The sequence below is a fragment of the Syngnathus scovelli genome, chromosome 4 (assembly GCF_024217435.2).
Source record: "Syngnathus scovelli strain Florida chromosome 4, RoL_Ssco_1.2, whole genome shotgun sequence".
In the NCBI taxonomy this organism is placed as follows: domain Eukaryota; kingdom Metazoa; phylum Chordata; class Actinopteri; order Syngnathiformes; family Syngnathidae; genus Syngnathus; species Syngnathus scovelli.
Window position 1 is genome coordinate 12,733,010 of NC_090850.1, and position 22,991 is coordinate 12,756,000.

At 42.1% G+C, this 22,991-nt stretch overlaps 3 protein-coding genes across 6 annotated transcripts; 2 read left to right on the forward strand and 1 right to left on the reverse strand.

Moving 5' to 3' along the window:
• Positions 1-2,533: 2,533 nt before the first annotated feature.
• Positions 2,534-5,651, forward strand: dtwd1 (DTW domain containing 1). 2 transcript variants are annotated; one of them, XM_068650349.1, is made up of 5 exons: positions 2,534-2,713; positions 3,220-3,449; positions 3,562-3,699; positions 3,914-4,190; positions 4,260-5,651. In XM_068650349.1, the coding sequence occupies exons 2-5, from the start codon at positions 3,231-3,233 to the stop codon at positions 4,529-4,531; spliced, it is 906 nt and encodes a 301-aa protein (XP_068506450.1). In that variant the 5' UTR covers positions 2,534-2,713; positions 3,220-3,230; the 3' UTR covers positions 4,532-5,651. The 2 variants fall into 2 exon arrangements, with proteins under 2 accessions (XP_068506450.1, XP_049575028.1); XM_049719071.2 differs by having other exon boundaries at positions 2,538-2,713; positions 3,172-3,449; positions 4,260-4,927.
• Positions 4,986-19,349, reverse strand: LOC125967746 (NAD(P) transhydrogenase, mitochondrial). Of its 3 annotated transcripts, none has more exons than XM_068650348.1 (22): positions 19,203-19,349; positions 16,164-16,329; positions 14,816-15,045; positions 14,537-14,736; positions 13,728-13,815; positions 13,549-13,637; positions 12,534-12,721; positions 12,280-12,413; positions 11,659-11,850; positions 11,093-11,243; positions 10,821-10,982; positions 10,623-10,733; positions 10,384-10,529; positions 9,835-10,030; positions 8,390-8,623; positions 7,570-7,730; positions 7,236-7,415; positions 6,896-7,055; positions 6,211-6,292; positions 6,017-6,135; positions 5,649-5,764; positions 4,986-5,334 (listed from the first exon to the last, which is right to left on the reverse strand). In XM_068650348.1, the coding sequence occupies exons 2-22, from the start codon at positions 16,291-16,293 to the stop codon at positions 5,188-5,190; spliced, it is 3,216 nt and encodes a 1,071-aa protein (XP_068506449.1). In that variant the 5' UTR covers positions 16,294-16,329; positions 19,203-19,349; the 3' UTR covers positions 4,986-5,187. The 3 variants fall into 3 exon arrangements, with proteins under 3 accessions (XP_068506449.1, XP_049575025.1, XP_049575024.1); XM_049719068.2 differs by lacking the exon at positions 19,203-19,349 and adding an exon at positions 17,807-17,974; XM_049719067.2 differs by lacking the exon at positions 19,203-19,349 and adding an exon at positions 16,401-16,523.
• Positions 18,904-22,912, forward strand: afg2b (AFG2 AAA ATPase homolog B). Its single transcript, XM_049719069.1, has 10 exons — positions 18,904-19,802; positions 19,899-20,084; positions 20,151-20,435; positions 20,503-20,688; positions 20,836-20,994; positions 21,234-21,443; positions 21,518-21,745; positions 21,952-22,086; positions 22,525-22,650; positions 22,724-22,912. Exons 1-10 carry the CDS (start codon positions 19,209-19,211, stop codon positions 22,853-22,855), a joined length of 2,241 nt encoding a protein of 746 aa, XP_049575026.1. The 5' UTR covers positions 18,904-19,208; the 3' UTR covers positions 22,856-22,912.
• Positions 22,913-22,991: the final 79 nt, after the last annotated feature.

Sequence of the window (22,991 nt, forward strand, 5' to 3'; positions counted from 1 at the left end):
AGTTAGTTTTAGCAGATAATTTGTAACATACTTAAAATGTAAACACATTTCACATTCAAGGTTGTGTATTCTCAGTGGACACAGCACCAATGAGGAGACGACAGGCACAGTGGCATCATTAAGACACCCCACATATGTACTTCATTTCATTTTGAAAGAACATCTTAAATGTTGAAGAGGTCTAATTCTCTCCATAATATGATATCGATCAAGTTGCTGCTCAGGCTCACTCTCGTGGTACTTAAAAGAATTTGTAAGTATAATTGGATACCTAGATAACGTTTTGGTATCGGTATCAACATTTGTACAGTGAATAGTTGGGATTAAATGAAAACTAATAATTGATAAATACTTAACCATACTGAAATGTTATCTGTTTTATTGTTACTGTGGTTTTGATTATTTTTGTTGAAATATTACTTCCAAAACAATTAATACTGGTCTTGTGAGTCTGGAACAAATTATTTCTATCTCTATTATTTCCTATGGGAAAAACTATGGAACGTCCTGGAATTGTGTTCACAAAACTGTATTTGTGTCAATGCCTCGCTTTTGTCACCTACAGCAAATCAACTAAAAAGTGCTTGTCCAATTTCATTGTATTTTGTGGTTATATCATGAGTGTATGGCAAAAACACATTATTTGTTTTAATGGTTTATAATCTGTTTGATTTCAGAAAACCACATGTGGTCCACATTACCAAGTGCACATGCAGACATTGGCAGTCTGACAAATTGAACAGAATCTTGGGAAAAGACGTGGAGGTGGGTAGGGGGGGAATAAACCTGGCGGCTGGGGGGGTTGTGAAAATTGGTGAGTAAAGTTCAACTGTGTGGAAGGCCACAGGGTCTCGTGCGATGGCGGTGGGCTTGGGCCAATGGGAGGAAAGTGGAGGGTGAACTGCCAAAAATCTTATTTTTGTTCAAAGAAATCTATGGTTATGCAACCGAGGGCGATTCTATGTCTGCAAAACACCCAATCATTTTGAAAGCAACAAGTGACATGCCACAAAAATCAGTCGTTGCCCCTTTGTGTGGGAAACCATTCGGATGGCTTTTCCAGCAAGTCACGCAAGCACTTGCAATTGGTGATTTGTGATTTGAAGGATTACATGGCAGCTGTATAGCATGGCTAGAATTACAGTAATCCCCCGTGAGTAGCCAGACAAAATCCAAGCAACCCAGCCCCGCTGCAAATAGGGGAAAATGCGAGTAAACGACACCATTCCCCCTTAACTCGTATGTGAGATTGCTGTTTGTGGACTTCAGTTCTGCCTTCAACACCATTGTGCCACAAAAACTCATCTGCAAACTCGACAAGCTGGGCCTCAGTACCTACCTCTGCAACTGACTACTGGACTTCCTCTGTCAGAGGCCTCAGGTGGTACGTGTTGGCGACAAAATCTCCGCCAGCATCACGCTGTGCACGGGGGCCCCCCAAGGCTGTGTGCTCAGTCCGCTGCTCTTCACCCTGCTGACGCATGACTGCACTGCGTCCTACAGCGACAACCGCATAGTGAAGTTTGCTGACGACACGACTCTGGTGGGTCTCATCACCAAGGGCGACGAGACTCAGTACAGGTTGGAGGTTGACCTTCTGACCGCGTGGTGCAGGGACAACAACCTCCTGCTGAACGTCAACAAGACCAAGGAAATTGTTGTTGATTTCCGGAAGGGTCACACCCAATACCTGCCGCTGATCATTGACGGTGCTGTGGTGGAGAGGGTGAGCAGCACCAAATTCCTGGGGGTGCACATCAGTGAGGACCTCTCCTGGTCCGCCAACACCGTGTCACTGGCGAAGAGAGCTCAGCGCCGCCTGTACTTCCTGCGGAAACTCAGGCGAGCAAGTGCTCCTCCGGCCGTCATGACTGCATTCTATCGTGGCACCATAGAGAGCGTCCTCTCCAGTTGCATCGCTGTCTGGGGTGGTAGCTGCACTGAATACAACATGAGGTGCAACAATTAATGGAGTTATCAACAAGTAAACAATTATCAAATTATTCACAAAATATTTGTCTAATTGATTAATCATTTGGAGACATGGTTTAACAAACAATTATCAAATTATTCACAAAATATTTTTCTAATTGATTAATCATTTGGAGATATGGTTTAACATAAAATTGTCCAATTGTCCTCAGAAACTCCATTTATGCACAATAAATATTCTTCGATTTCTGAAGCCCTCCTTGAAAGCAGACTGACTATCGTTGTGTTAAATCAAAAACATCTGCTTTTACTTTAGAAAACAATGGTCAACATTTTTCCCTGCTTTCAGACATGTGAGGGACCCAACCAAACTGAATCTTAGTTAACAAATGTTTGTGCATTTCCACGCTGTCAATTTGATATAATGTACTGTTTTTTTTTTTTTTTTTTTTTTTTTTTTTTAAGAAACAGGTGGAAAGTGGGTGGGTGGACAAACTCACCAAATTATATTAAAAAAAATAGAAGGAATTTTTCAGTCACCATTCCATGACCTCTGGCTTTGAGTTGACACGATTGTGCAAGGTGCAAATGAATGAGTCATCTTCAACAATCTTTCCACATTCAATGTGGCGGAGACGTTTACGCACGTTGCAGTTCCAAGGCGGAATCTAATACTACGGCTGCAAACCGGAAAAACGCTGCTGCACGCTGCCGTAAAGATTGGGCGGTTAAAAACATCCTGGACCATAATTTTTGACATTTCTTGATTAACCAGTGATCAGTAAGTGAAATGCACTTGTCAGACCACACGCAGCTAATAGTCAGTTAGTGTGCACAACTTCACGTCGTATTTTCAGATCCATTCACACGTGTTATGCGAAATACTGTTTTGTTTTGACGTGCAAAACTAGTCGCATTTTACTTCACTAGTAGTACCCGTGGTCAACTAGTGCACGATTTGGCCGCACTTGTTACGTAGTTGTCTTACTGGTATGCTTAGAAAAGCATGGACTACTAGTACTACTTGCCTACTAGTGTGTGACACGTACTGATTGGGTCTTGAATATTCTGCATGCACTTAATATCATCTTGTAATAATTTGGGGGCCCAAACTAAGTTATTCATTATATAAAATCCACATCTGTCAGGCCTTTTTTATTATGTATATTATTTTAATTATTGTAAGTGTACAAAATCTAAATCTCTTAACTCAATCCAAAATGTGTCCCTGTTGTGCAGCTAATAATATCTGGTCCGCATTCTCTCATCTGGATTGTCAACATTAAGCACAAGCAAGCATGAGCAGCTTGGATGAAGGCTCAAGCGATTCAGCACACACTCCCGAGCTGTCCAAGCAGCCTCTTCAAGGACTTAAATTGGCATCGCACGCCGTGCTGGAAAAAGTGCAGCAGAGGGGCAGGTCAAAATGTGCTAAATGTGGAGGATCAAGGATGTTCTTCTGCTACACATGCTGCCTATTAGTGGACGTCAGTCTGCAAGAAATCCCCATTGTCAAGGTCAGTATAAAGGTTTGGGATTGTTTGTTCTTTTCGTCCTTGGGTTCAAGTCTTTGTGATGCTTATAATGTCGTTTTTACTAAGTGTTATGTTTTTTGTCTTCTGCGTACAGCTCCCAGTGAAGATAGACATCATCAAACATCCCAATGAGACAGATGGCAAGAGCACTGCGGTTCATGCAAAGATCCTGGCGCCCAGTGACATCACCATTTACACATACCCCTGCATTCCTGAGTATGATCAAGACAAGGTTAGCTCAAGATCACACGCAGCTTGGTGCTCCGTGATTTGATGTTCCAAATACCGTCCTTTTAGTCACAATCATTCAAGCTACACATTTGGCATTGAATTCTGATCAACTATTTTCAAATGTTTGAACTTCTGGGCAATCTATGGAAAAGTATTTTTGATATATCGTTATTATTTGAATATAATTTCATACATTCTCATCTGTCCCTCACCAGGTTGTGTTGGTGTTCCCCGGTCCAGGCGCTGTCACAGTACAAGACATGATACGCTGTTTGCATGAGAGGACTGAGAGCAGGTCACGTGGCCCCTTGTTAAAGAGACGGAAAATAGAGAAGCCTCCATCTGCCTCACACCCTACAGACGATTCGGGGTCAGGGTGCCCTGATGAAACGAAGGACTCCGAATCAAGGACACATCCCCTCCAGAGGGTGGTCTTCATCGACAGCACGTGGAACCAGACCAACAAAATCAGCACAGATGATAGACTGCAAGGTACTTACCGAGTTTTCGTTTTTATAGCCTTCGATAGTTTAACAAGGTCACTCTGTGCTAACATTTCAGACCTGCTCCAGGTTGAGCTGAGGACAAGGAAAACGTGCTTCTGGCGCTCTCAGAGGGGCAAACCAGACACTTACCTGGCAACGATCGAAGCAATCTATTATTTTCTCAAGGACTTCCATGAGCAATGCCTTGCTCAAGAGTACAGCGGAGAGTATGACAACCTTCTTTTTTTCTACTCTTACCTGCACGCAGTCGTCAGAAAGTCGAAGGAGGCCGGAAAGAAGGAAGCAGAGAAGAGACAGAAACAGCAAGAGACTGAAACACAATTGTAAATCCAATTCAAGTTTCATTTTTCCGTTTGATTTTGGAAGGGAAAGTGATATTTGCTTGAGTGTTTGGGATCAAATTTAAAGTGTATACAATGTGAAACGCTATCTTGTCTCGTGTCAAAAATATTTCCTAATCGAGTTAAAGCTAGTATGTTAGTTACCAGTCATACCACGTACAAGTCTTAAAGTCCCTGTAAAGTGAAAATAAGTATTGTCAATTTGACACACTACAGAGGAATGCTTTTAACAAAACGTCAATTCAAAAAAATTCCAAGTACATATAATGTGGCCTCAAAATTGTAAACAAGCCGTTCTCACCACTTGCAAATAGCCACGCCATCTGACTAATCTTTTGTTCTTTAAAGTTAAAAAAATAAAATAATGATATTGTCAGCATTATGCAGTTTCTTGACATTTATTTTTTTCACCTTAAAAGCAGCACACTGGGATTTAACTGTACTTTTAAATATCTTTATTTACAAACTAGTACACAGGGCTTTGATTTTCCCCCTTTAATTAAAACTCATCTATTATTGTACAGCTTAAGGTCATCTCGTTATATTTCATTCAGACGTAAATATCTTAAGATCCAACTGAAACCAAAATGTGTATTTTGTACCAAGAGGCTCCATGTAGTCAGTCAGCTGGTAGTGAGGAGCCTAGTAGAAGGCTTCTCTGATCTTTGCTTGAAGGCTATCACATGTCTTCTTGGCATCTCCCAGCAACATGGATGTGTTGGCTTTGTAGAAAATGGGGTTATCCACCGCAGCGTAGCCCACACCCAAGGTCCGCTTCATCACGATCACCTGGATAAATGGGAGAAAAGGTTCCCTGACATGTCTAATACGGTGCCATCATTTGTATGTGACAGAGGATAAAGAATATATGCCTGTGTGTAGTTAATGTCTACATGTGTAGATCCACCATTTGTGTTCAAACAGCCATTGCTTATAACAGAACATGAAATTCTCATTGTTTTACGTTTAGTTTGACAGTAAACTTCTGTCAGTGCCAATTTACAACTTTCTTTGGGGGTGGGGAGGGTTCAGTTGCTTTCTGATTTAAATTACAGATAAAAGTGGCCATTCACTGTATCATTCAAATAAAAAGCTGGACTAACCTGTTTGGACTTCCACACCTCTAGAACAGGCATGCCGGCAATTATAGAGTTTGGATCTTCTTGAGCTGCAGAATTCACTGTGTCGTTGGCACCAATCACCAGCGTCAGGTCCGTTTCTGACATTTAAATGTAGTCACAGGAGACAAAAACAAAACCTTCTTTTGAAACGCACTGAATTTCCCAACACCATTTAGCAGTGCACCATCATAAACACAAGCATGTGTCTCAGGGCGTACGCCTGATTCTCGTGTCAAAACAACAGCAGGCTGATCAAAGTCAAGTAAGTGTATGACGTTATAGTTCACTTCTTGTAATTTTACTCAACACCTTGCAGCTAACCCCCCGTTGTATTCCTGGGAAAAGCATACCTGGAAAGTCTTCGTTGATCTCATCCATCTCCAATACAACATCATATGGTACACCGGCCTCAGCCAAGAGCACGTTTAGCTGGCCTGGCATACGCCCGGCCACTGGATGGATACCAAACCTGAGGAAAACACCGAATGTATCATTTAGTATGTCACTTACGAGAGAACGTTCGAGCAAATGTGTTGACAGTTACCTGACAGTTTTGCCTTGTTCCTTCAGCATCTTCACCATGTCTGCAATTGGATACTGGGCTTTTGCTGCACACAACCCCCAGCCTATATACACACACACACACACACACAGAAATGACCTCTTTGAAATCAGAGCCATCATTTTCCTTAATACCATGTACTGTAGGGCACCAGCTTGACTTTACACTGTTTCTCATAATCAAAGCCCTATGTTGGACCGCACATCTGCCCATGGTTGTAAAAGTAACAACAAAAAAACACTTGCGCAAATGGCAGCCATGTGTATCCCAAGTTATTCTTTGAGGTTGATGCAGGCGGCAAGAAAACTAGTCATCTTGCATGAGCTGGGTAGAACCACACTGTACTTGACTATGATGAAAAATGTACAGTGCGATACACTACAAGTAGTCCTCAGCTTACAAACATTTGACCTACAATCTTACGAACATTTGACCTACAAACGTCCATAGATACGAGCAAAGCAGTAGCGGAGCCTGAAATATGCTTTGAAATACATTTCAATTGATTCCATATATAGCCAGTGTTGAGACCTCAAAAACTGTGATTTAAATACATAAAGATCCAAATAGAGTTACGGGAAGTGCTCCGACCTGAATGCATGCGTCAAAGACATATACGTGATAGCTAGTAAATATTGGTTTTATATACATATTTGTTTCTAAGTACCTGGCGTGATGATAATGCTGTTGGCTTCCTTGATTATGTCAATGGTCTGGTCCACGTTGACCTCCGTGTGGGTGCCAACAATCTCCATGGGTTTGCCACCTGCTGTGGAGGTGGTGCCAAAGCCACCCAGGATCACATTAGGCAGGGAGCGGTTCATCGCCTTGGGAGAGATGGCAAATGTCGCAATTGGGGAGGAGTCATGTAGATTTTTCGGGTATCTATTCTGTACTTCTGATGACATATTTTCTTCCCAACATTTAACAACATGTGTATTTTCTCTTTGGTAACACATCTGTATTTTTTATTGAAGTAGAGCGTATGAGTATTTTGGCGTACTCACCACGCACATGATGTAAGAGAGGATTGCGCCAGAGGAGCCAATCAAAGCACCCACGATGGTCATAAGATTGTTGTCCAGTAAGAAGCCTTCAGCGCAGAGTGCCCAGCCAGAGTAGCTGTTCAATACGGTGATGACCACTGGCATGTCTGCACCTCCGATAGCTGCTGTCAGGGTGACGCCCTACCATATTAAAGGACAAACAGAACTGGGACGTGAATGTTCATCTCTTGACAAATTTATCATTTGGATTATTTATCACTGATCACGATAGTCCATGAGAACATTTGTCAATACGTACTTTCTGAATACCGTTAACCTATTAGCGGAAACTCACCATTACAGTGGACAGCCCAGATACTCCCAGTAAACAGCCCATTCCAGTACCGTAACTGGAACTAAGCATGAAGGGCACCATGCCTCCCATTGACGCTGCCATGAGGCCAGCATTCAACATGTGACGTCCGGGCAATAGGAGAGGCGCAGAGTTCAGGATGCCTGCAAACAAGTCACACATATTTCAATTGGAAACAATGTTTGGCTTTCTCTCTGTTTGGCTTCAGGGAAGATCATGATGAGACAAAACATGTCACACACTCTTCTCTTCAGTGTCTACAAACACTTAGAGAGTCTAGGTAACTACAGAAAGCAGACAGTGAAATGGTGGAATTTGAAACATGTCCGAGAACTGTTTGGTTTCACAATTGCATAACATAAGAAGGTATTTATGATGTAGCCATTTTTTAAAAAAAAAATAGCTTATTCTCTTTAACATTGAAGAGAACTCGCACATTTATTAATGAAAGAAATGTCCTTAATAAAACATTTTAAAAGATCAGTTTCTGATGATTTGATTGGTGGTCCAAATTCCCCTGGAACACGCATGTGCATGAAAAAGAATAGTATGTAATAGTTAAAATCACTCCACAATAAATAAATGTGACTGGCACGGCAAGGTCAAAATCCAGGGGTGGATTTGCTTGAGGATCATTTTGGTTTTGGAATGATCAAACACACAATCAGGAACAGACAACGCTGACATGATTATGATGATTATCATATGTCAAAAATCTGAAACTGCAATCATACGTGGAAAATGAGATCTTCAAAACATGTGCTTGTCTTTCTCCAAATGCTAGTCAGGCTACGTGAAGTACCTTGCAGCTTGCCATAGGCGACCAGTGATCCACTGAAGGTGACGCCACCGATGTACGTGCCCAAATAGGCCACCGTCTTGAGCACGCCAGCGGCCGGGTGAGCGTCAAGGTGGGGGAATTCGATCATGTACTCCGCCACGCAGGTGAGAACCGCTGCCAGGCCCACGAGGCTGTGGAACGCCGCCACCAACTGAGGCAAGTCGGCGATTTCGATCCGCTTGGCTATGGTCAAACCTGCACGCCGGCAGAAAGAGAATTTACCAAAAGTCCAGTAATGATAAACATTTTGAAAAATAATCCAACTCCACCTCCTCTTCTACATTGCAATTAAATCATTGTTTTTTTTTCAAAGCTCACTTCCCATGTATTTTTTTAACAAACATAATGCATTAATATGCATTACAATAAACAATATGTTTCATGACAATAATGTGCAAATGTGGACTGCCTAAAGCACTGAACTTATCTAGAAACTATAAATATACATACAAAATAGATAAAGGCCACCGACTGAAATAAAGCAAAAACAAATTCTTGAAAATGGAGCTTTTGCAATATGACAATTGCATTCTACAACATTGCAATATTGATTTTAATTTGATTAATGGCTCAGCTCCAATGTGGAGCCATTAACACAAACCTTCTCAAGCATGTGTTTAGATGGTACAAAAAAAAAGAAAAGAAAATACCAGTCACCTGTTTTATGTTTCTCTACTCTGAGCAATTGGGCCTGAACTTCAAAGGGCAAAACAACGGTTAAAGTTTTAGTCCTCCACTTCCCCTCCCAACAAAACATGAACAATCAAAGCCAAGAGGGTTTGTGCTGAGCATCATTTATCATCCCTATGTTTTAAATGACCATTACAATATTACACGACGGTGCTGACAGAGTTAGGGATGGGTGCTCGCTTGGAATATTTTCACTCTCAGGACTCAAAAAAAATTGAAGCTCAAATTTCAACCGGTTCTTCCAAACGGATTTGATACTGAAAATGGATGGATGTATATTTCTTGTGACATTTCTGTTAGGTCTTGAGATTTTTCTAACGTGACCTGGATGCCTTTGTCTCGATATACAGTATGTTCCAAAGCAGGTCAAAGTGCTGTAAGATATCATCAGAAGTGCTGCGAGTAGTGGTCTATTTTCACTCAATTGGTCTGAAAGTCATTTATACATTTTAATTTGGGGCACTTCTCTCAGGAGGGGGCATGTGTGAATTATTACGATGATTGGCACTGAAGCATGGCGATGCAGAGCTTTTACTAGTCTTGTTATGCATATTTTGAGTGCACAGTCATTACTTTTGGCATCAAACATCTGGTGCCTTTTCTCAAATAACAATTGGGATATGCCTTCAAGTCAGAAACAATAATAAAGTAGTTAACATGCAAAATCTGTTAACGGCTCGAAGCACACAGTGTGTGTTCTCAAAGAAGCCACCTACCCAGAGTCCCTCCAGTGGCCATGGCCAATGACATCTGTGACAGCAGCTCTGGAGAAGGCTTGAGTGCACCAAGGGTGGCGGCAATGCCCCCTGCAACTCCCATCATGCCCAGCGCATTTCCAAGCCGACTAGTGCCCTGAGCGGAAAGGCCTGCCAGTGCGCCGACGCAGCACAAGCCGGAGCCCAAGTACATCATCTGAGGAACACCACAAGTTTCTCAAACTGTGGAATTTACCAAGTTTTGAGAAGCAGACAGGACAGAAAATGAATGTGGAACTGCCAATTCATTCAAAGTGGAGGTAATGTTAAACAGTTCTAAAGGGGAAAAAGAAGGTTAGAAAAAAGCTTTTAAAAATGCCACAAGATGTCCGCAAAACACAATTTTTCTCTAATTTGAACTCAACTCATGTCATCGTAATTCCTTGACACCAAGATGCCACAAGATGGCGGCAAGCAATATTTTTGGGCTAAATGAAACTCCTCAACTCGCTTCAACATAGTTTCTTGGCATCGTAATGCTACAAAATGTTGTGTTCAATGCCCTTTCACCTGTTCAATGCTGTAACCAGCTGCCACAGATGCGCCATATCCACCAACAAATGCAGCCCCAGGTAACATGTACAGGTAGTTGTACTCCGGGGGGTCAGTGGGGCGCTTGAACATGTCCAACATTCGCTGGGTGATAAGGAAACCACCTGAAGATATGACCAATGTGGTTGTTATTTGGCAGGTTAGAAAAAAAAAAACTGCAATTTGTTTTTGCACAAATAGAAAAAGGGTAATCAGACCAGCAATGTTGATGGAGGAAATAAAGGCAGCTGCTAGGGCGAGACTCTCAGGCAGTGAGGACGGTGTGAGACTCCCACCCATCAGAACCAGACCGCCAACCGCTGTCAGACCTGTTGAAAAGCAGCATAATAAAAGTGGAAACTATTTTAAGTTTGGACCATTTTTTTCATATTGAGTGCCGAGGCTCAAATCATTACCTGAGATGGCGTTTGTCACGGACATTAAAGGCGAGTGGAGCGCGGGGGTGACACCCCACACGGTGTGGTACCCCACGATCCCGGCCAGGCCGAAGGTCGTTACCATTTGCGTGAACGCGGCGTTGGGCGAGATGAGGCCCAGAGCCAGACAGGTGGACAAACCTGCAGGAGTCAGCAAAGGACAACTACTTAAGCTGTCTAACCGAAAATAACTTTTTAGAAGTTTAGAAGTGCTGGCATTAATGTTTCAGCTTTGCATGTCCTCCCCCAACCTGAAGTATAGATGCCAGCATTAGTCATTGTGCGTTTGAAGGGAGAAACTGCAGCCACTTTCTCAGCCTCCAACTCTGCCACGGATTTCTGTTTCACCGGTGGTGGTGGGACGGTCTTGGGAAGTGGCGCCGGGAACATATTCTGTCCATCCTGTTGACGCACCAAACATATGCAGGATTGTGAGAACGGATGACAGAGTTACATCAACACAATAACGCAGCAGTTTTCTGTGAGAAACATCTTGCATTGTGGTAGACCTCCGACTCCAAACGCAAATTTAAAGGTTAACATGAACAAACAGCAATCAAGAAATATTTACTAGTGGGTTTAACGAGGGCGAAACTGATATCTAACATTGAGGTTGCACGCTTTGCCTTCAATAAACAATGTGTCAGAGGTAAAAATTCCTGGAAAAGTCAATTATGAAGCGTTCATAACATTCTTATTGGTGGAGCAATTTAAAGCCGGGGATTGGGTTCTATAATCATTTGGAAATCAACAAGCTCTGATACCCAGGAGGCAGCAATGAGTGCCAGCAGAGCTAAAGATTACAAATCAAACCCACCTTCATTACAAGGGTCCCGCGGATCACGTGGTCCATTGTTCCATAGTCAAAATCCTCTTTGGGTTCATAGTGGAAGTACTCCTTGTCGGGGCTGATGGCCTTCAGAAGCTTCAGTACGTTGTTGGAGTACAGAGTGCTGGCTTGGGTGGCCATGCGGCTGGGCAGGTCCGTGTAGCCAATGTGGGTCACGTTCTTATTCAAGAAAACAAAATCAGAGCATTTGGGAGAGGGGGCAGAATCATTCACGCTCTGTACTTAAGTACAAGTACAGATACTTGAGTTAAAAAAAAGGTCTGGTAAATATATTAAATAAATAAATAGATCAATAATTAAATGGATCAATCAATCAATCTTTTATAGTTTCTTAGTTTTTTTTACTGGCTGAATGCAATAGTATCGCATAATCATGACTTAGTAAGTCAATGACTGATCGGCGCTTGGGCTATGGGGAGATGTTGCGCTTCACAGTGAGTTTTATCTTTTAATTCATTTACTGGCTTTACTCTAACAGGACAGTCATAAATAGAAACAAACACCGGTGCATAATGAATGAATGAATGAATGAATAAATAAATAAATAAATAAATAAATAAATAAATAAATAAATAAATAAATAATCACCTTGTGAATGTGCAGCTCTCCAGGCCTGGTGGTCTCTATGTTACCACCCGCCTCGGCAGCCAGATCCACTACCACAGAACCATCCTTCATGGACTCCACGAATTCCTTTTTGATCAGAATAGGAGCCGTCTTTCCTGAACACAAGACAATAATCATGAGAAAATGAGAAGTCTCAATGCAGACCAACGTATGGACCACTTTTTGGCAAGACAGCCGGGACGCATGAATGCAGTGCCAGGGTCAGAGTGACTGACCTGGAATCAAAGCGGTGCTGATGACAATGTCGACTTCTTTGCACTGCTTGGCAAACAGCGCCATCTCAGCTTCAATAAACTCCTTTGACATTTCTTTGGCGTAACCGCCGACCCCGTCGCCAGACTCTTTGACGTCCACTTCTAGAGGTTCCGCCCCAAATGACTTGAACTGTTCCAAAGCTGCTGGTCTGATCAACACCAAACAGTTCACGTAAAACCATTTGGGCATTTATGTATTCTTTGTTATCTATCTTTAGGCCATACACTAATTTTTTCATTGGCAAGACAATTCAATGCGCACGTAAAAGGACCATGTCAGTTGTTTTGATACTTCTCTAAGTGGCACTGTTGGTTTGAATAAAAGAGTCACCGTGCTTTTAGAATGTTAAACGGAGATCACCGTCTACAGAAAATAATATAACTGATTCATGAAACTAATTTGAAGCTTCATTTCCCATCACTACTGTTAGTCATGTTTTTTCCACCACTGCCTTCCTTTGCTATGTGACTTTTCTGCTCACTCAAGGCAGCACAATGCTTTACTAATAAGGTTTGTTTACTACTGTAGAAGGCCAAAAGTGGCACAAGTTGTGGAAAAATGTTAATAGTGACAGTAAAACAAAGTGGTCATAATACTAATGCACAGTAGCCATTCTACTAGTATGCCAAAGTTCTCCTAAAAGTCAGAACAGGGAGCATACTCATACATACATGGACCGCACACTGGATATTGAATAAATCCTGAAATAGCTTTAGTAAAAGCCATTTATTAGATATCATTGATGTAAGCCAGTTCAGTATACTCGTCAAACCACGAGGGTGCACGAATAGAACAAGTTTTATTTCTCCGTACACCTAGAAGTGTCTCTACTGCAGCACCGCAGTTTAATACTACGATTAAATTGCATCCTCGTAGGCTTAAAGTGGCATTACTAGTGATAATGAATATTAGTAGTAAGATACAATTGTTCTACTAGTGCACCCTAGTCAGTCTTACAAGTGTGATGAATTCTACCTTGTGTCAAATCCTCTGACAATGGCTCCCATGGATTTGGCTGCCCCTGCGGCTGCCAAACCGGCTACACCTCCTCCAATCACCAGGACCTGAAGAAAGCACATTTTACTTTGGAGAGTAGCAACAAGAAAACACACACACACGAAAAACAGCTTTAATGATATTAATGAGGATTTTACCTTAGCTGGTGGTACTTTTCCTGCTGCTGTGATCTGGCCAGTGAAGAATCTACCAAAGTGGTTGGCAGCCAGAACAACAGCCTTGTACCTAAAAAAAAAAAAAAAAAAAAATCCAAGATGTTCCTGTCACTGATAGACCCTCTTGATCAAAAAGTACGTTTTCCACTGATAGGCCATAGGTATATAATTATAGGTCCATCTGTATAGAGATACGATATATAAGCTATAAGTGATATGAGAAATTCTATTGAATTGAGGAGTTTTATTTCAACAACAATAATACTTAGCTGGCATGTTGGACTTCAAGAGGTTCATTTGGTCAAATGTAGTCCTTTGCCATTATTACTATGTGTTGAAGTAAGTTGAGGAGCTTTTTAAAACAAAAGTAATGCTTTACCACCATCTGGTGGAACTATGTGGAAGTCAGTTGAAGAATTTCATTCTGCAAAAAAAGTAGTGCAATGCTGCTACCTTGTGGCATCTCTGTTAAAGATTTGAGGAGGTTAATTTAGACAAAAGTAGAACTTTGGTTCTATCTTAGTGCAAAAGCATTCTGTAACAGCCTTGATTTTCTGAGATGTTTCCACAATAGTAGATGTAAAAAAGTGAATTCAAAGCAGATAAATGGATCCAATGTCAGCTGCCAGGGTGCACCCTGGGCTTGTGGACAGAAAATCAATCACAGCACAATTAGACAAACAACCGTTCTCATTCACACTGCTGAAACGCAATACAGTCAATTTGTAAAATATTTTCTATTGGACCACAGCTGCAGCCAACACATCGATTGGATTTCTCTCGGCCCTCACCCGGCAATGTTGGCCATGGAGCTGAGTGCGTCATAGCCTTGCGCAATGGTGACTCTGGGCACCTGGTCCATAGCCAACACCGTGCTCCTCCTTTCTGACAACTTCTTCATCAGCTCCGGATTCTGAGCCGGATAGACGAAGCTCACCAGGGTGGACATTGGCTTCAGAAGGTCTGCCTCGCTCAGACTGGGTGCTCGAACCTACAGCAGAACATGAGCACTTCAATTATGCACATAAGGCTTAATACAGACCGGTGGTGGATGGTCAGACGGGGCAAACCTTGAGAACCAGGTCTGATCCAAGGGCCCCTTTGACGTCCGTGATGCTGGCGCCAGCATCTTTGTATTGCTGGTCAGAAAACTTGGAGTCCTCACCAGCTCCACTCTCCACCTTTACACTGAAGCCTTGCTTGACCAGCGCCTGCACCCCAGCAGGAGACAGCGCCACACGGCGCTCGTTCTGGAAGGTCTCCTTGGGAACACCAACCACCAGCTCCTTGTAGAGAACACCTGCAAATCAGATGAGCACAAAACATAGTAATGCAAAATTGCAGGTTGTGGTTTTATGAGCCTTTTCATGTTTGTCCCCACAATCCCTCTCCTGCTGCCCGATACAGATTAGTTGAGGTGCCATGCCGCAGATTAAAACCAGCATTTTCTAAAGCAGGGATGTCCACCCCTTGATGCAGGCCGTAATTAATTTTATTACAATATGCGGCGGGGCAATAACAAAATCTGGCTGAACATTGGGCATCTTTCTTCTAGATGCTCGCCATCTGGATGTTTTCTTCCATCTGTGAGGCTTCATTAGGCCTTCTAAACTCCTTTCTTTGTTTTGATTCAAACTTTAAAAGAGTCAACCACAGTCATTATTGAAATCTAGTGAGTGACAAACTATTTGAAAAAATAAAGCTAACGACGCCAAAATAAATATATACAAATAAATAATAAATAAACAAAATAATAATAATTTCAGGCATGGTTATACACATTAATGATACCTAATATGGATCATAAAATGTATCAAAATATGCTGACTTGTGAATTTTTGGGAAACAAAAAAAAAAACTGTTTTCCAACTTTACACCAAGTGCCACCTAAAAACAGCACTTGGTGTAAAGTTTGAAAACCTCTCATGTAAAACAATTGAGACTTTATTTTAAACAGACAATACACTGTAGTTTTTTTTATTGTTTCTCCAAGCACTAGAGTACAACCACGTGTGAATGGCTGAGTGCAAGTATCAGGTTAACATTTCTCTCCATAAATGGCGCCGTGACCTCGCTTCCATGGCGACACGAATAGCAGGTGACTGGCTGCCGGCCAGCGTGGCTCAGGCCTGTTACACTCCAACACAGATAGCGGTGCTTGGCAAGTTTGAAAAAGTTGCTATGGAAAATAACTTGCACGACTCTTCTTAAACATTAACTTACAAACACTTTGAGGGTGAACAAATCCGATCCTTGATTTATTTTTAGGTGAGAATTGTCCAGAGTCAAGTTTGTATAGGTCACCTTTATCTGACCTCTCACATGCTAGCAGTACAGAAAGCTTTTCCATTTGTGCAGTTTTTTCCTCTGCAAAGAAGCCTCAATATTGTTTTTTTTAATGCTATATTGCTATCCTACCTTTGTTGGCCTGTTGGTCCCATAACGCAGGGAAAGTCCTAAAATTCCTCCTTGCTGGTATCTTCTGACGGACCCCTCGGTGGAGCAAAGTGAGAGACGAGCTGGAGAGGCAGTGCAGGAGGGTCGACATGGCCACGGCGCGTCTGCCCGGAGACTCCTTCTGGGTCTGTCATGGGAGTTAAGATTTAAGTTAACACTAATTTTACTGATGAGTAACACAAACAGGCTTCGACATACACCTTGGCTGTGCGTCCCAAGAGAGCTAGCAGACGTAGCAGAGTGACATTTCAGTTCGATGGGACAAACACACATCCCGGACCTTCGCGAGATCTGGAATTATGACGGCACAGGTGGAAAGTGTGCCAAGTGCGTTCCGGCTAGTTGAGCAGGCAGTAAGCGGAGAAAGTTAACCAGGGACAGCAAATGTTTTGAGGATTAAATGGGGTCATTAGGACAAACAGGTTGTAAGACAAACATGTGATGTTTGCAGATAGCGGTTTAGTGATGCAAGAGTGGTGAAGGAGGCATGTTTTAAATGGTGTTTAAATATGATTAATAGCGTTCTTTGATATGTAGTCATTCCTCTTTTAGTGCATAAAGTTTTTAAACCAAAATCCGTTCTTGAAATAAACAGGAGGGTTGTGACCTTTTTGAAACTGAAAGCTATGTACATACGTGAAAGGCTAAAATATTTGCTCGTATTTATATTCCGCTGAGTACGTTTTTTGCAATTCATCTATTGCCCTTGTAGCCCCCTCTCTCTACCTGGATACTTGACACACCCAATGCAGGTAAACTGGGAAAGAGGATGCAACTGGCAAAAAAAAAAGGCAATGAAGGCATGAGTCATTAAATCCTGAAGCTAGCTGGAAAATAATTATAAATAGTGATTTAACAAGGTAGTAAAATACAAACATTAAACTATAAATATGATATATAGTGTGTACTGTCTAGGAGAAGAAATTTATGATTTTTAATTCTTCAAATTCCAGTTGGTTTGGAGTCTATAGGGTGTACAAAAATGTAATTTTTAGAAATATTATATGTATTCTCGTATTGTTTTACAGTTATAATAAAGTGTTTCTGCAGACCGCAGAGGAATCTTACACCTGTTTAATTCTAATGTAGTAGGTATTCCATGATCAGCAGAGGTTATCACCACTCTGTCTCAAAATTGCATTCTTCCTTTACTCCATTGGAATGCAGTAAGGCTTTAAATTACACTTTTAGAAATTGGGAATAATGCATGAAATGTCTCCCTTGTCCAACAAATCCTAAATAAAGTAAGATGGTAAAACAGCAACATTTTCAAGTACTGAGCAATACTAGTGTAAATTGAATGTTTCAATACAGTTAATGAGGCTTTAAAACACTCCTTTTGATGGTCTTCAATTGTTGCCAGAGCCGACAGAGTACAATTTGATGTACCACAGCAGATATATTTACATTGAAGAAAGTGTCACGTTGCAAAAATCAGACAGTCACCCAAGGGAAGTAATTATGCATTTGCATTCACACATAATTCATACAAAAAAAGGAGGCGAGGTGGACAGCGTAGAGAAAGTTAACCACGAAATAACATAAACAATATCCCTCGTGTTTCTTTGCTTCACCAAACTTCACTGTGTCATTGCCAGACTTGCCTTTTTTAGGATTTCCACCGGGGTCAATAGTTCAATAGTCTGAGAAGCAGGTAGAGCCGTGCAACTGTCCACATTCAACCCAAGCACCTGTCACCTGGCTCCTGCCTCCCGCACGTCCACGTACACACACGTACAATCTCGGAAACGACCTTCTGGTATCAGGATCGCGCCGCGCCTGCATTACTATTTATGGATAAATAGGAAACCATGTGACTAGTACTCATGACCACCCTGAGTGAAGAAGAGCTAAGCACTTTGCAGACGCCACTCAAATACTGCCGGCAAATCGAATTAAAGGTTTAGGTTTAGCGAGTCAAAACCCAGACAAACATTAGAGGACATTTTCATTGTACATGCCAAAAGCATTTCTTGCAATCAAGCAAAGATTTGTGCATATTTTCCTAAAACTTTTTTCCATTCATTCATTTCCTTCTCTGTACACGTAGGGGCGCTAAATAGACAGTCAAGTGACATAAAATGTTGGCCAACCATAATGCATCATGGTTTGAAAAAAATGATACACTAATAAGGAATAAATAGGCTAAAAAGGTTCAGCAACAGGTGTAATTATTATTTTATCCTGCAACTTCATGTATTACAACGAATGGTGAAATCCATCTTATGCACATCAAAGTTGCAAAAAAAGAAAACATCTCAAAACAGTGATGCGCAAATGAAAACAACTAAAGACATTTTCAGCATCTAAAATACGTCAGACAATGATGGTGATTGCAATAATAATAATAATAATAATAATAACAATAATAACAATAATAATAATAATAATAATGATAATAATAATAATAATATCATCAACAACAATAATAATAATAGTCATAATAATCATTATTATTATTACAATATATAGTATATTAATAAATATATAATAAATAATAATAAAATAATAACATATATTCATTTAATATCATTATTATTATTATTATTATTATTGGTATTTGCATTATTATTACTACTATTATTATTATCACATATGTTAATGGAATAAAAGTAAAAAGGGATAACTTTTCAAAGAGGGCACTCATATTTTCAACAATTATTTGACGAGTCTACAGTTTTATTGTTATAGTCGAAATACGGAAGTCAGACAGGAAAACGTTTTGGTTGGCCATCTTATCTTCATGCCACATGGCTATTGTAAACATTACTTTTTCGACGTCTCGTAGCTTGTACGTGTATCATAAATACGGTACAGAATTGGGTTGCACAAATTTATTTACTTGAAGCGAAATGGTGGCTCGTAGTTTACATAGTCACCACTCACCGGTGACTTTTAATTCGTAGCTACTAGCTAATAGCATAGCTAACACTAGAATTAAATACGAACATCATGTATTTCTTCTCTGGACAGTAGAAGTGGACTGAAAGTAATAGTTACTTGACGATGACGTCTCTGAAGCTGTTGCCAGTCGAATCATCAGACCGGGGCTCGCAAAGATGCAGGCTGGGTCCAGGTTTGATGGCAGCGCTGGGCTTGACTGCGGGCTCCCCGGTGCTGGTGTCCCTTCCCGAGGGAAGCTGCCTGTGCAGCGCGTGGCCCAGGCCTGACTTGGCTGATGGCTTCTTACAGTTGGACATGAAGTCTTGCTCGCCATATCTCGTCAGGCAACCCACGTCACGCCTCACCCTGGATCCCGAGCAAGTCATATCCGTCCCGTGTCCAAAACTGAAAGGAATGAAAATAAGCGTGGTCGTCCAAAGTGTTGATTTCAAGAGAAACAGCCCACCTCGTTTTATTCATGAGCTCGTGAAAGACATGTTGAAAGGTGCCTTAGTGCATAAGGAGCATGTCATAAATCTGGAGGATTTTGATATGGACATTCTCCATGTTGTCATTAAAGACATCTATCCGGATTCTAACACAGCTGGACTTGTAACTTCCAAAACTAGTGTGAATATTGCTGACATCCAAACTGTCAGGCACTTCAAGAGCCATCTGCAGGGTCAGGTCACTGTACCTTTGGGGGGCCTGGATGAGGTCAGCTTGCATTCATTTGAACGAGGAATCTTGCCAAGATTATTCCAAAGCACTCAATCTAAAAACACAACTTTTAAAATCCCTTTTCTTCTCTAGGTGAGTGCGTCGCTAAGAGAGATGTTGCAGCTACCCCTTCTCTATCCAGCCACCCTTGATTCTCTTGGGGTAGCGTGTCCCAGAGGCGTCCTTCTTGTGGGCCCTCCGGGTGTTGGAAAGACACAGCTGGTTCGCAAAGTGGTTGGAGAAGTCGGAGCCATCCTTGTGGTGGTCAGAGGGCCAGAGGTAAAGTGATTTGAAGCCACGACAGTACCTGTATGTCTTGTCCATCTGTGGGATTGAACTTTTCAGGTTGTCCGTTCCCGCCCGGGCGAGAGCGAAGAGGTGTTGCGAGGCGTGTTCGCGCAGGCTCGTGCTGCAGCAGAGGAGGGTCCGTGTGTACTCTTCCTGGATGAGTTGGACTCCCTTTTTCCGAGAAGAAGCGGCTCGTCCGCACCGGAGAACCGCCTGGTGGCTCAACTCCTCACACTGATGGATGGGGTGGATCGATCAGATCGCTTCCTCGTCATCGGTGCCACCAACCGCCCAGACAGCTTAGATCCGGCCCTGCGCAGGCCTGGAAGATTTGACAGAGAAGTAAGAAAATATAGATAAAACACTCAAATGAATGTGTGAATCATGACAGACATAACTTTATCTTTAGGTCATCATTGGGCCTCCTACCTTGTCCCAGAGAGCAGCGATCTTGTCTGTTTTGTGCGAGAAGATGCCGGTGTGTCCCAGCGTGGATATAACGGAGCTGGCACAGAGAACCACAGGTTATGTCGGGTCAGACCTCAGCGCACTCTGCAGGGAGGCGGCCATGCATGCTATGCGGGAAAACGCAAAGGTGAATCCAACGATGCAGCATACGAAACAGATTGTTGTTTATGTAACGTGATCATTCTTGTGGACATTGTAGATATAAGGAGATGATGGTCCTGTCTGTTTTCATGTTTTGTGAAATGTTGAGCTACCTTGTTACCTTTTCACACAGGGTTCAGGGGAGCACATGGTGGCCCTGAAACATTTCCTTGAGGCTCTAAAGTTGGTGCGGCCGTCCTGCCTGCGGAGCAGCCTGGGCCGGACGGACCTCGCTCCTGTGGCCTGGGAGCAGATCGGAGGTCTTGAAGACATCAAGCTGAAGCTCAGACAGGTGAATTTTTATATTGGTGATAATATAATTTACAGTTAATATAGTTTAGCATTTTGATCAGGACTCACATCTAGGAGGAACTGGAGGATCATTCACACCAGCGCTATCCTACTTGACATGTGCTACAGAATGTGTGCAAAGCACTACGTTTATCTAAATGAAGCTCCTCAATTCAACTTAGTTTCTTAGCACCGAGATGCTAAATGATACCTTTAATACCTGTGTGTTTATTTTTATAGAGTATCGAGTGGCCAATGATGTACCCCGAAGCCTTCTCCCGCCTGGGTCTGTGTCGCCCCCGTGGTGTCCTTCTCTATGGGCCTCCGGGTTGCGCCAAGACAACACTGGTCCGAGCGGCAGCCTCGGCCTCAAATTGTACCTTCCTGTCCGTCAGTGGTGCTGACCTCTATTCGCCCTATGTGGGAGACTCGGAGAAGGCTTTGTCACAGGTACTTTGGCGTCACGATGTATTCATGTCTTCTTTTTTTTTTGTTTCATCCGCAAACTCATCTCTGTTGTACAGCTGTTTCGCCAAGCCCGGGCTTGTGCTCCCTGCATTCTTTTCCTGGATGAGATCGACTCTGTGATCGGCTCACGGTGCAGCGGTCAGACGGCCAACAGTGTTCAGACTCGACTCTTGTCCGTGCTCCTCAACGAGATGGATGGCGTCGGCCTGAAGACGCTAGAAAGGAGGGGGACGCAGAAGATCCTTCAGGTAGAGGGAGCAGAGGCGAATCACACTACAGAACAGGTTAGAGCACACGTGTCAAACATGCAGTGCACAAATACTATAATGTGTGTGACTTTTGTCTGTTTATTTCACTACACTGTCTTTTATTATGTCATTGAATCTATTCCTGTTTCAACCAAAGATTTATTTGGCATTTTCCTACAAATACATTTTTTAATTGACATGCATGTAGAGAAAATAATTCCTGCATTTGTGCTCTTTAACAGCTGGACAGCCAGGAAGTGTGCAACAAAGACGTGATGGTCGTAGCAGCCACAAATCGACCCGACTGTTTGGACAGCGCCCTTCTGAGGCCTGGAAGACTGGACCACATTCTCTATGTGCCACCACCGGACCTGCAGGTTAGATTTCATTCAGTCACACATTCTCAAAACTGTAAGATCATTGGCGAAAGAGTGTTACAATTCTGCACAAGACTGTTTTTTTTAACATAATATAGAGTCAATAGCATCAAAATTGTATGGCTGTAGTAGCTCCATTCCATAAATATTTATCAAACATTCCAAGGAATCCGTTTTGTGGTATTATGTTCTTGATTTAAACACCAAAATGTGATTTATGAATTTAGGCCACTGATTTAATCCTGACACATAATGTGAAATGTCATATACGTACGGGCTAATTAGCATAGAAGTTGCAATAATTACCGAAAAATCCTTCAGTCAACTGCAACCTATCTGGATTTGTTTGGAATATGCATCATTTTCTCCAACCGATTTATAGTTTTATCATACTGAACACATTCTTTTTTTGAAAAATTTGGGTTGTCTTGTGTTTAGGCTCGTCTTGCCATCCTGAAGGTGTGCACAAAGTCTATGCCTGTGGCTCCCGATGTGTGTATGGAGGAGCTGGGTGCCGGCACTGATCTTTACTCTGGAGCTGACCTGGAAAATCTTTGTAAAGAGGTAAAAGAAATTTTGCAGGCTAGGAATTTTCTCAAAAGGGGCAAGTATCTGAAAACTTGTTTTTGTCAAACAGGCTGCTCTACTGGCATTAGAAGAAAATATGGAGGCGTCTAGCATCAAACACGAACACTTCCTGCAGTCTCTCAAGAAAACCAAGCCGTCCCTTACAGCCCAGCAAATCCAAACGTACCAGATAGCATCTTAGAAAAAAATATAAAGTTCCACCAACATTTCTTTTTTAATAAAACAACAAAAACCTGCACATTGGTGTCTTCAATGTTCCCTCTTCTCGAAATGAGTTCTCCCTTTGGGTTGCAAGGGGGCGCTGTGCACTATTAAAT

Coding starts and splice junctions, on each gene's coding strand:
- LOC125967746 (XM_049719067.2), bottom strand. CDS start 16,475: ATGTGTGTTTGTCCCATCGAACTGAAATGTCACTCTGCTACGTCTGCT. Junction 13,638..13,727: donor GAAAAGTACCACCAGCTAAG/GTAAAATCCTCA, acceptor TGCTTTCTTCAG/GTCCTGGTGATTGGAGGAGG. Junction 8,624..9,834: donor GGCCACTGGAGGGACTCTGG/GTAGGTGGCTTC, acceptor GCCGGCGTGCAG/GTTTGACCATAGCCAAGCGG.
- afg2b (XM_049719069.1), top strand. CDS start 19,209: ATGACGTCTCTGAAGCTGTTGCCAGTCGAATCATCAGACCGGGGCTCG. Junction 20,689..20,835: donor CTATGCGGGAAAACGCAAAG/GTGAATCCAACG, acceptor CTTTTCACACAG/GGTTCAGGGGAGCACATGGT. Junction 21,444..21,517: donor CGGAGAAGGCTTTGTCACAG/GTACTTTGGCGT, acceptor TCTGTTGTACAG/CTGTTTCGCCAAGCCCGGGC.
- dtwd1 (XM_068650349.1), top strand. CDS start 3,231: ATGAGCAGCTTGGATGAAGGCTCAAGCGATTCAGCACACACTCCCGAG. Junction 3,450..3,561: donor AAGAAATCCCCATTGTCAAG/GTCAGTATAAAG, acceptor TTCTGCGTACAG/CTCCCAGTGAAGATAGACAT. Junction 4,191..4,259: donor CACAGATGATAGACTGCAAG/GTACTTACCGAG, acceptor CTAACATTTCAG/ACCTGCTCCAGGTTGAGCTG.